Raw genomic sequence first — 13,979 nt, 5'->3', positions numbered from 1 at the left:
AGAGACATACAAAATTGCCTCAATTCCATGAAATATCTGTTGTAAAATTACCCAGTTTTCTAAAATAAACAATATTATATTTATGCTGTCTCATCGCAATTGGATAACACGACATTGATCATTAAAATGTTTCGCTCTGTGTCATCATTTGTATAGAAAATATACAATCGGCCAAACATATAATAAAAATACTAAATAATATATCGTTACGAGTTCGTTTTGATGATGCATGAAATAAAATATTTGTAAACAAGGTTTATCTCTAGATAGGGTTTTTAAGTACACATTTTTGCAAATTAAATAGCAATTAAACTTTTGTGTTTTTTTAATTTAAATTGAAAATGTAAATAATGTTACAATACCGATGTTAAGATTATATTATAAATATACATATTAATGACACCCTGAAAATATAAAACGAAATGACAATCATACAAATAACCCGTTTAACATTTAACACTAATACAAATAGTTAATTATAGGTATGTAATTAAACCAAAATGTGATTTACAGTCAAAACGCTAATTCACCAAACTCATCAACAGTACTAATGCCTAATCAACCACTAATCATGGCTTACGTGCGATAACTATTGTCACATTACCGTTATCATTCACAGTATCGTTGAAAGTCAAAAACATAATTTTGTACACGAATACCACAGTAATATACCTAGCAATAATGAAATAGTAATAGTAATATTCCTAATGACAGTAATTATTCATATTAATAGTAATATAATAATTGTAATGATAATAATACTAATAACTAATAAGTAACAACAATAAATTAATAACAAATGGCTTGACGATTATTTGAGTGACATTTGAAAAAAAAAATAATAATTACTGCACCACCTGCAAGTTCCTCTCTAAAATGCCTGTCATTAACAATGAATGATGTGTTTGTCATTCATTCAATAACTGGTAAATAATATAATATATTATAAGAACTTTTTTTTGTCAAATTACTGAATAGCTCTACTATAAAAGAATGCATTCATTCTTATATATATATATTATATATATAAAAAAAAAAAATTAATTCAAAACTCAAAATTTTGTAAAATAATGAATGTCATAATTTATTGTGACAACAATAATTCTACAATTTTCTTCATCTGGAGTTTAAAAAAAAAATAGTAAGTAAAATGTGAAAAACATACTTTTATTACATATTAAGCTGTTATACCTACATAAAAATTATACTTCAAAATAGTGTATTTATTATAATGATAATAATAAAACTAATTTAACAATGGACCGAATTTTTAAGTAGATATTATTATATACCTTCATCAATATTTTTATATCATGCCTTTTATCATTTAAACTATAATAATAATTTTACTAATTACACCATAAAGACATAATTCCAGTTATACATAATTATATATATTGGTAATGTTTCATTATTAATAAGGCTATGAACGCTTTACTGGTATTAACAGTATTAACAGTATAATATGTTGTTTATTTTTATTATAATATCGAATATTATCTTTTATTACCAAATATAATTTAAATATTGTTGTTAAAAGTTATATTTTTAAATAACGTTATGAGTTATTTGATAAAACAGAACAATGGTACATGAATGTTTTTTTTTATTTTTATTTAATGAGAATATTCTCATGAGAAGTAATTTACGGAAAAACATTTTATAACGAATATTTCTAAGTGCTAAACCTATTATATAGGTATTACCTACTTTTAAAACTTACAAGTCAAAGCCTATAACTCGTATTAGATTAAACTGTGCAAAATTGTTGTTTACATTATTGAAAGTATTTATTTTACTCTCTTAATATCACGATAATAATTGTTGTACACATACGTTCAGATTTAAAATAAAAGAATTCTCACTGTATCTAATGCCATTATCATATATATCTATACACGGTAAAAGTAACAATATGCATTGTTTCACATAATGTGCAATTTGGTTCACAGGATAAGCCGCGTATTCGTTTGTAAAATTACTGATACACCTACACAGCCATAGTGTGTATCGTCATTAAATATTATAATAATAAAATATATGTTTGCGTATCAGCCAATCTGCCGAAAGCCTTGACACATTTCAAACGATCATCAGTGGTTACAGTTTAGTCAGCTTACACACACAGTCGTATAGTCACTAAACAAATGTTCACAATATTATGTACACAATATTATTATGCGTATAGATTTATAAACGACGTTCTGCTGAGTACGCATTGGAACATGATTTTCCCGCGTTAAGCGTAACAATCGCAACGACAGCAGGCCATAGCGTTTTGCTGCATAATAGATGCGTATATTAGAAAACCTTTCACTAGCACACACTAATGCTTATACGCCCAGCGTTATCTTTTTCCGATTGAAAGCACACATAGTTAAAAACCTCAGTCGAATATCTTTTTTTGGAAAACGTGCAGTGTAAATAGTATAGGCGAAAATGTTTTTTTACTTAAAATTATCATAAATACAGTTGCGAGTATAGACTCGTGTATATTTTTAACGAAGCGGAACTGTTCCCTTTTCGGCCGAGATAAAAATTATAATTTGCAGATAAACTGCTGCAAGAGTCCGTGCCGCATAATCGCACACGTACCATAAATATTCCAAAGACGTTTTCTTCTATTCGGTAACTTCCCCTGTCCTATACGGAAAAACCAAAACCCCGGAACGACAGCTGCTGCCCAGTAAACACTTGAAAATGACCAAAAATTCACTAAATAATAACTCATACACGGGATCGACGCAATATTTTTGATTCTGTCGCGCTAACGGAAACTTATTGTCACGCGTAGGTTCCAATTCCTATACACGTAAGGCGAAATACAAACCAGAGTGTTCTAAAATATGGTCGACAGATGGAAATCGACGACGTTTACAAGTTGTTTATATTACGTGTGGATTTTATGGCTAGCTTTTTATCTCACACCCACGAATAATGCATACATTCATAAGCATGGTATAATAAGTTCAATTGATTAGTGGTGTTTAATCTGTTCGCATAAAATTAAAATGAAGTAATAAAAATTGATTTATAAAAATACGTTAATCCTATAGGTTTGTGCGGTGATGAACAGTAGTTGTACTGGTCTATTGTCATCGTAACCTGCAGTGCAGATCTGAATAAATACCACCGAATCGTTTTTCGTACAATCAATATTGTATTATACTAATATAAAATTCTCAAACCGAATTTCACGCGTACGGTCTCAAACATTCCGCGTCCGGAATTCGTATGTAAATATAGCGGCAGTTTAGGAAGGATATACATAAATATATATATTTTTTTTTTTTGGAAATATCAGTAATGTCAATCAAAATAACTGATAAATACCCGAATATTCGTTTTTCAAACGATTCGTCTATGTATTATTAATACTACTATGTTGTTGTGTTCACCTACAAATTTCTATTACCTATTAAAAATAATCTAAACATAAATTGGAATTTCGCTTAAAAAAAAAATAACGAATAAAACTTTGGTTTCACTTTCTGGAATAACTAGGTGGTTTAAAAGTCATACATTTATATTTGAAGTTGAGGTAATTTTTTATTGCTGTTGATTTATGTGTATTTGATAACGAAATAAAAATAACAAACTTGACTTCATATATACGATATATTAACAATATACATACGTGAGAATAAAATAACTTTAAAATACATAAAAAGTTATAAGTATTAAAATAAACTACCGGGATTTAATTCAAAATAATCTCGTTAAGTCAAGAACAAAATTATTTGACTTCAAAATAAATTCCCAGCCTTGAGAATTTACTACCTATATAATCCACATATGTGCGTATAATACATTGTAATATTTATTTGGCTTTCAGGTTCTGAACTATGATGCGTGTGAAAACTTAAAACACAATTTTATTACTAACATATTGTTTACACTATGTCTATTTTACCTCTGAGTCGAATGTAAATCACATCTGGAGAATGAGCCGATACGTTCGTGGGATCAGCAGTCACCTGAAATAAAATAAAATAAAAAGATTATTATACGTTTCTAAAATTTCCATCATCTGACATATTTATATTATTATTAATATAACATATACATTTATACGTCGAATTATTAACTTAATATTTATATACAAATATTAAGAATATACATATCGTTTGTAAATATTTATTTTCCTACATTAAATATGAAGTACGCATTTATGATAATAAATGTATTTAATTTTAATTTAACGGAAATATCATCATTGAATTACAATATATTATACAACAAATATATGACATTAATAAAATAATAAATACTATTTATTCTGTAATATATCGTATTTGTACAGTAAAATTTACCTAGTAATTATGATTTCAAAGTTTTAAGCAATAATAATGTTTTATTTTTTAAATAACTTTAACTACCTATTGTATTTACTACTAATTGAACATAGCTATTTTTAAATGTATATACAGTAATTCAATTGAACAATATCATTCATATTATGATAATAAAAACAGAAAGTCAAAACTGTTTTTTTCTGTACAAACAAAACTAAAATTTATAACAAGCATTATGCTAAGTACATATTAAAGTAAGCATTATGCTTAACTTAATATTCTGTTATAAACTTACAAGAATAAGAGCCTATTTTAATACTTGACCCATAATATGAAAACATTTAGTTTTATTTCTTTTTTATGATTGTTTTTAACACGATATTACTACACCTCTTTTATTAGAATAATTTACAATTAAATTTTATTCATCGGTTTAATCAATGAAGACAAAATTATTTAATTTACTAATAAATAAAAAATTAAGAAAACCAAAGTAAATAATACATTGTTCTGCAATAATTTTTAGAACAGACAAGATAAACATAAGAATTTTAGGATCATTAAATGTCAGGAAACCGGAAAATTATCGCTGAGTTCAAAAATCTGTGGAGCGATTGTATGAAAAGAAAAAAATATATTGCCTTGCCTGTAGAAAGTGAATGGATAATAAAAAAGATATATTAAGATAAGCCCATCATGATGAATAGGTATATCGATAATTATGATTCACAGAAGTACAAAAAAAAACCCGATTTGGGTGTTTATAAAAAAAGGAGAAAGACATTTTGTCGCTCTAAAGCGGATGATAAAATACAAGTTATTATTTTATTTTCAGGGTGGAAATTAATGAAGTATACCAAATTGTGGTTAGAAACTCCTGACGAATTTAGCCAATGCATCAAAAACATGGACACACAATCTATACACATGCAAACTTGTTGTTTAAGAATTTCTATCATTAATTAAGCCCTCAGAACCATAATCTCGAAGACGATTACATATAGTTTCGATTAATTACTACTTGGTAGGTTCAAAAACAAAGTTTATTTGTTTCTAAAATAGCAAGGTTTTTTTTTTTTTTAATGTGACCCCATGTTCTCTTTGGTGGTAATATTTATTTAGTCAACAGTTTTAATTAAACTGACTATATAGTTGGCTAGTTGACAAGGCTAGTGACCAAAATACAGACGACCATTCCAGATGTTACTGCATGCTTTGAAATCCATCAAACCGACAAAGTGGGTGATCATTTGATCCTTTTAAATGTAAATACTTATAGAAACAATAAGTTAAATTTATAATCAAATAAATGTTTCAAAAACTAACAAGTTGTACCTATATACTAATTAATAAATATTTAACCATATACAAAACCAAAATATTTAAATATAAAAAATAATAGCGAATGATAATTAAAACTATATTGCTAATAACGAAATGTTCTAAACTCGGATTGTAAAATAATACAAAGATATACGTTTGATATAAGTTTCAGATTCGAACGGTAGGTTAAGTATAATGTATATATATATATATATAATATATACATTTATATATAAATATATACAATTTTTAAGATTAAGTAGATAGTATAATATGACTGATGAGATGTGTGTCGAGGAAATTCTAAAAAGCAGCTGTACACTTTATAAATATATATTTATAAATCATAAGGAAAAGTTTAAAAATACGTAACGCCAACTATATTCAATAGATATAACAAATAATAATTTTGTTGTACATTCTAATACACCAATTATGACCCAGCCACCTTCGTTGTTTAATTAATACGAAACGGAAATTATTTATTAGATGTAGGAATACATTATTTTATTATTTCTGTCCAATACACAGGAACAATACTCGGCATATACAGTATATTATATATATATATACATAATTTCTGCCTTAATTCTTGTTTTTTTTTAAGCAAACTGTATACATGCATGTTATGACCATATAAATTGTTCATGAAATAAGTAAAAGTAGACAATTTTAGGTGCAAAAGAACAGTTTGATATACATCTAGCAATACATCGCGTCTTAAAAATGTATCTAATTTTCAAAAAAAAACCTACAGTTACTTTACATAGGATTTTCGGTACCTATACGATTTTAAATTATGTAGCTGATAATTTATCGATATTAAAACACAATACACATTAGGATGTGCCTTATGGATACTATTTTAGAGGAGATATAATTATATAATAAAAACATGTATTACTTTACTAAATTGGAATGTAGGTACAACATATCCGATCAATTTCAAAGACTCCAACTAAATTTTAATACCTATTTTTTTTATGTTTTTACGCTACATAATCATAATGATTACTTATATACTATAAAATATAAATTCATTTTTAAAAATTATAGGTACACTTAGACATTATACAAAAAATATTAAAATTAAAAAAAATGATATAATAATATATGTGACTGCCTAATTTTTCTTAGGTATTAAATTATTATTTAAGCAACGTAAAAAAATTCAACCATTCTAGTTAAGACTATAATGTATTTATGCATAAGTAATAACTTTATACGTATTAATATATTATATAATATATTGGAAAAATTCCAATTATTTGTTTTATAGTTAAAGATTCGCATTATATTATTAGAGAGAAATAAAAAGGAAAAATTATACTTCATGCTATTTTTATTTGATAAATCACTGTCAAAAGATCCCCGTATTTTTATTTGTTTTTGGATATATATGTGTGTATATATATTAAAATAAAATGTTTTGTCATAAATATTTAATAACATTCATAAAAAAAGAATACACAACCTTTATTATCTTGATATTTTTTGATTTGTGTTTTTAAAAAGTCTTTACAACACACTTTTAGCAACTAAATATAAACTTCTGTGATGGTCACCAATGGATTAAAAACTTATATCTCTGTGTAAGATGACAAAATAAATACGAATAATTAAATATTTGAATATTTAGAGATGTTTCACTCTCTATTTGAACACTTAAAAATACGCGTGAAAATACTCCGGCGGCGCCTTTTTAATGGAGGCGCTCAACGGTTCAGTGACTTCCTGTGATCAATAACTTGCTTCTGAACCATCGTTCGAGTTTGACAACTGAATACGAATTGATGGATATGCTGTTCAGCCTTTATGGGTATTTTCATAATTTATAGACCTCCGTTGAACAGTGAAAAATGTCTCTTGAGTGTCTCGGGTCAACGCCAATAGCGTTAATTTCGTGAAATCGATCACTAAAAGTACACTATAAGACATGAATGTCATAACTTATAACCATTGAAGCAAGAAAATGACGAGGATATTAGAATAATCAGATGCGAGCAGCTAACATAAAATTTTAATATTATTATCATTAGAAAAATATACCTAATAAAATAAAAAGACGAGGAGTATACATGCGTCCACAATCGATTTATATGCTACCTCTATAATTGGACTTTTCAATAATTATAATTGTGTATACGATAACACATTGAATATTCAAACATTACAATACTCTTACGCTTTTTAATAAACGACGAGGCAGCAATATTTTTGAAGATTTAATTAACTGAAGCTGTAACATGCTTAATTTTATGAATGTAAACAACATTTAATAAGATTGTTTCCGGAAAGGAGCTGAAAAATAATTGAAAATAATGACAACAATACCATCTTCACTTGCATTCACAAGTCGTTTAACGAAAGTTCCAAAATTCTTTTTAAACATATTTTCTTCGTTCTGTTTGAAAACACTATCAAATCGTAATAATTAATTTTAGTGATGTCAAAACAATGGAAATTTGTTTTTAATTATCGTATATTGTTATTACTGTAATTTATTTTTAAAATAATCAAAAAACATACCTACTACAGATGATCATTTATCGTTAAATTGACTTACCTATAAATTTCAAGCATTTTATTTTATTAAATTCCATTCATTCTTTAACATTTTTTAATAATAATATATTGAATTTACTGTTTCGTGAAAAATGTAAATCTATAGTTATTAAAATAAATTGTCTTAGTTAATTTTAAATTCGAATTTCACCACACAGATATTAATGTGCAATACTACTTATACATATCTAAAAGATAAAGTGTATATTTTTAAAATAAACAAAAAACTTAAAAATATTCTAATAATATAATATACGTTTCAAAACATAAATTCACTTAAAAATTATTCAATCTATAAATATTAAGTCAATTAAGTTAAGTTGTCAACATACATTATCGTTATAAAAAAAAAATATTTAAATCACTAATTTGAGTGTATGTTTTCGGACGGATGATCATCCGAAAATTTACGCGACATAGCATATTAGCATGGCATGTCATATTAATTCATAGTTGAGTCTTTAAATAACTATAGTAACTATAGTAGTGATTAAAAGTAACTCGGAAATTTATATACAAAAAAAAAACGAACTTATACATATATAATTGGTTATTCAAGATAGTTTTTTTTAATAATTTTCTTCTATAAATACCTACATATTTTCTTTTTTATAAAAAAATAAGCAATATATAAATAACAGCTAGTGTCGAGAATCTTAAAAGTCAACAATTTATAACTATATTATATTGACTAGATCATAATTTCGCTATTTGCTTATATTTTGTTGGATACTTCTAATTATAAATTTAAAAGTTTAATTAAAAATAGCCAATCCTTTACTATAACCTATTGACATATAATTTAATTATTGTATTAGTGATTTTTTTTCATAATTGTATCAAAACCCAAAACAAAATTTGAAAAATGTTATAGTGTCAACTTATCTTAAATTTTTAATCTATAAAAGTACTACATGAAAATGTTATTCACTCTTCTAAAAGAGTTTAATTTTGCTCCACTTAGAATCTAAACTCATAATACGATTGCTAATGGTCACAATTTAAGATTAGACATTCAAACTATAATTGCATAGGTATCCAAAATATTACATTTTAGTCTTCTAACCACAATTCATATACAAATAAAACCAGAGACCATCATAATCCAAGCACTTATCACACTTGATAATTATTGGGTTTAAGTACAGCAGATTAAAAGTTAAATTAAATAGTATAAATAAACTATTATTTCATATACAATTTTAAACTCATTGACAATTTGTTCATTTTATTTATTAAGTATTAGGTATACAGCGATTAATGTTTATAAATATCTATCTAAAATTGTGTATACTAATTATTCATGAATATCGAAATCATTATCAAAAAATGTAGATTCTAGATGTAGTACCTAATTAATGATGTTGAAATCGAAAATTCCCAACGAAAAAAAATAATTTTCTGTGATATTTTGTGATATTTTGTACAAAAGAATAAATAAATAAGTGAAATACACCAATTTATGTTTTCCATTATCTACTACTTAGGCACATTTTACTATTTCTATAATTAAGAGATAATAGGTTAGGAGATAAATAAGTACGAACAAATTAACAATAATTAAAAAATAGAATTATAAAGATACCTTACTATATAAATGTATTAATATACCTATATATTTATATATATTATTTTACTGATTTTATGTTTATTAAAATTAATTATACTTATTTCGATTTTTCATTTTTAAATACAATTTAATAATTAAAATTTATTCTAGAGGCGATATAAAGGTGTATGACTCCTATCAACTAATTAATTTACTAAATTAATTAAAAACATATTATATAGATATACAATAATTAAGTTACCTATCTAAAATTACAGTACTTATGATAATACCAAGTAAAAATTAGTATAATTATGATAATCGTTTTGCCTTGATTATAAATTATACCTTTTTGAAAAGTAATTTTTATATTTGAAATACGATTATAATTTACGGACACGGATAATATTATTAGAAATTAAATTTCAACAAAAAAAAATAATAATAATAACTTGTTTTGATTACTACGCCGTGAATAAGCGAATTTTTCCAAATATTCAATATTGGGATATATAATAAATCATGTATCGACGATAATAATAGTTTTTAAAATATTATACAACTTTTGATTGTCATATTTTAATTTTTATATTCATTTCGAAAATATTTTATCTGACGACTGAAATAGTAATAATATTTTATAGTGTATTTTTATTTAATGTCCGAGCTATAATTATTGATTATTTTTAAAATCGATCGACTCTTCTCCATATTCCATATTTCGCAGTAAATCACATAGTAACCGACATTAATAGGGACAAAGACAGCGACGGTTGAGTCAATTTATTATATTCATCGAATGACATGGCCGATCACGATTAATTATTGAGTTTAAATGACGATTTGTCGAAGAGAGCTTTACAGATGAATCGAAATATAGCCTTTCCTTTTTGTTCAAACTAACTAAAAGATCGAATGATAAACGACGACTCATCTTGATTTATAACCCAGGGATATGAGGTTCATTAGCACTGCGAAAAGCAATTGAAACATAAATCCAGGGTTACAGCATTATAATTTATAAATTCACGATATTATCGCCAGTTCAAAATTAAAAGAACATATTATTTGTTGTATATTATTAATGACAAATAATAAAGAACTATAGAATTATATTCAAATAGAATGTGTATTATATAATGATATTGATGATACTGATTGTATTATTAATAGTTATTTTCTAAGGCTAGGTGGAAACCATTTTTTTCCCCGATAAAAAATAATCTAACATAAAACCGATAATAAAATCAATATTTTACTTAAATTCGTAAACCAACAACTCGTACACTATGTAAACTAAGATAAAATATATTATGTTAATTATTGTTTTTTAAAACATTTGACATATCATAAGATTTTTAATTTTTGCAAGGACAAATAAATACATTATAGTAAATGTTCTATATTATTACAATTTAAATATTATTTTAGTTAAATCACCTGATAAACACAATTATCACTAATTAGTATAATAACTATTGGTACTAATTAAATAATAATTTAAATAAAAACAATACTATTAATTTGTCAGCATATTGTAATGTGTTTGATAAAATTAATGATATTATCATTATTATTAATTTATAACTAATGGATAATAATTAATATTGTGAAATAATCATTTATAAACTCAAATCATAATTATTATGTAAATAGTATTGTTTTATACATAGTAGGTACCATTGGATTTTATTCGCAAATGTACTTATACTTATATAGATCTAGAATTATTATTATTATATTATTATTATTATTGATCGTACATCAGTTTTATTATAGGTCCGAGAAAAAACCAATATCCCGATAGGTTAGGTTCAAGACATTTATATTATGTTATATATATAAATACATAAAATTGTAATAAAAAGTCAAAATACTTGTTTCTTTATAGGTACATATTTATTTCCCGTAAAAAAAAAAATACTAAATTAAATACGCACCACCTAATAGTCCTAATACACTTAAGATTTCTATAACAATGGTGTTAATGTTATATTACAATTTTATAATCAAAACCTATGCACAATTACTTTTATTGATAGGTACTAGGTATATATTTATATTAATGTTAGAATACAACAATATGATTTTACAACCATAGCTAAATAGTGTGAAACCACATTGAATATAAAATTATATTATTAGATAGGTAGGTACATTTTTAATAAAATGATCATTAATATAAATCATAGTATTGTATATTTATACGCACTTTTCAATTAATGTGGTTCTTGAAAGATAAAAAATGGACGGACATTTATTTATTTATGTGATATTATATAACCTCCTAATTTGCATAATAATAATTAGAAAAATTAATTTAAAAAATAGGTTATGCATTGTATTAATAAGAATTTACTTTTTATTCCAAAATTATTGAATATTCTTCGCAAACACAATTATTTCAATTGTTTGAGCCTTAAAATAAAGTTAAATAAATTTCTTCGATGGTTTAGGGCTTTTACCGAGCCACTCATTCTAATATAAAGCGTAGGGTTTTTTTTTAAACCCCTTACAACTTAAGGCTCATTCACTTTAAACCAGCAATGTATGAGCGGTAATCTCCTAACCGTGACGAAAATAGCAGTTCCAACGACCTTAGATGAATAGCCCAGAACCCCTTGTCTTTATAAAATACTTCATTTAGCAGAGAAGTGTATAAACCTCATCTGTCCTTCAAAATATCTAAACGATTATCGTGAGTACATCACGTAATAAAAAAAAATTTAAATAAAAAAAATAAATAAACATTTCTCTTTGTAATGTACCGCCGTAATGAGCATGTAATAAACATTAGGTATACAATTATAAATAAGAAAAAAATAATACAATTTTTCTTAGCAAATAAAATTCAACTAAATTACTTCATTGTCAACTTTTTATTTCGAAAAAATATTAAATATCTAATAAGAAAAAAAAAGTTCATTGAATATAACATTCTTTTGATGCCTTGATAGTTATAGATAATAATAAAAATAGGCAATAAATGATTTGGGTATAATGGAGTCGAACGGAACAAAACGAGAAAAGTAACTAACATTTGTTTTTATCAATAAATCGGCTCAGCTAGGAATTTCTAGTGTTACTTACATTAATCTAAAAATTGAAGTAAAAATAAAAATGTTTATGTATTGAATACATATAACTATTTGTAACTTATTTTTAAAATTATATTAATTTTTTTTGACGATTCACTCAATCTTACACAAATATATTTAAATTGTAATCAAATATTGTTCTGCAAAAATTATAGTAGAAAAATAAGTACTTTGTTCGGTGTTACGAATCATATTAATGAGTGTTTTATTTTAATTAAGCATCCTGTAAGACGATCAACATATTATACTTCTATCATAATGATTATAATTTGGCAAACGACGAACACTCCCCCGAAAATGATGTTAATGAACATCATCTTGTTATGGCATTTGAAATTCACCACACGTCCAATAAAACTAGCGCTAAATCACTGCATTCTGTTGCTAAGAATTGCTGAGAGAACGAAAAACAACAGAGCTATCAAAATATTTCTCTTGACATCCACGACGCGCTGTTGCGTATTTTTTCGTTAGTATTGAAACAGTTCCAAATTTTGTCGGCCTACTGTGCACGAATGCGAGGGTTGGAGCAAGTGTGACTTTAACTAATTTGATGACGGTTACGTCCAACACTGCATCCGAACATCACACGACCTTATTTATTCCCGACCTGTGCTAAATACCAGAGCCAAGATCAATAACATCCAAAGCGACAAACAAGTTCTTTATTGGAAACTGTGGCCAAAAAAACACGTCGGTAATTATAGAAGTCCCATTGATATGAGAATAGAAAACTAATACTTTTAATTAAAAAATGAAAAAAAAAGTTGACGATTTTAACATCACTCAACGATACTTCAAAATTCGAATTATAAATAGATGAACAATAAACGAGCACTCCTCGTAATTTTTTTTTTATAAACACCGATATTTCGTTTCATTAGCATGTAAAAATGTGTCTTGACATGATAGAAATAAAAAAAAAAAATCATAAAAAATGAAACACGCAGCCATAAAATATTACACGCGAATGATCACGAGAGAAGTGGAGAAAAACATCTTAATGCGCTCGTATAAATTTCCGTCAAATAAATGAGGTTAGTGTTTTGTCAACATTGTATATCATATATACGGGTGAATATTTTTACATTTTTACATAATATTTTGTTTTATGTTTGCTCTTATATAATCACGAGTATTAGTGTGGCA

The 13,979-nt window shown here is 25.5% G+C and overlaps 1 protein-coding gene across 9 annotated transcripts in view; it reads right to left on the bottom strand.

The window, feature by feature from the left end:
• The window catches only part of LOC114131113 (high affinity cAMP-specific 3',5'-cyclic phosphodiesterase 7A-like), a 111,454-nt gene that overhangs the window by 39,265 nt on the left and 58,210 nt on the right, over positions 1 to 13,979 (bottom strand). For 8 of the 9 annotated variants that reach the window (XM_050198964.1, XM_050198963.1, XM_050198965.1 and 5 more), the window contains one exon: positions 3,914 to 3,977. The exons of the other annotated variant lie outside the window; for it this stretch is intronic. In XM_050198964.1, coding sequence (XP_050054921.1) covers positions 3,914 to 3,977 — 64 coding nt within the window. The remainder of the gene's footprint in view (positions 1 to 3,913; positions 3,978 to 13,979) is intronic. 9 annotated transcript variants of the gene reach the window in all.

Source organism: Aphis gossypii, chromosome 2 (genome assembly GCF_020184175.1).
Source record: "Aphis gossypii isolate Hap1 chromosome 2, ASM2018417v2, whole genome shotgun sequence".
In the NCBI taxonomy this organism is placed as follows: Eukaryota; Metazoa; Arthropoda; class Insecta; order Hemiptera; family Aphididae; genus Aphis; species Aphis gossypii.
Note: the sequence above shows the minus strand (reverse complement) of the source record. Positions and strands in the feature narration are given on the sequence as shown.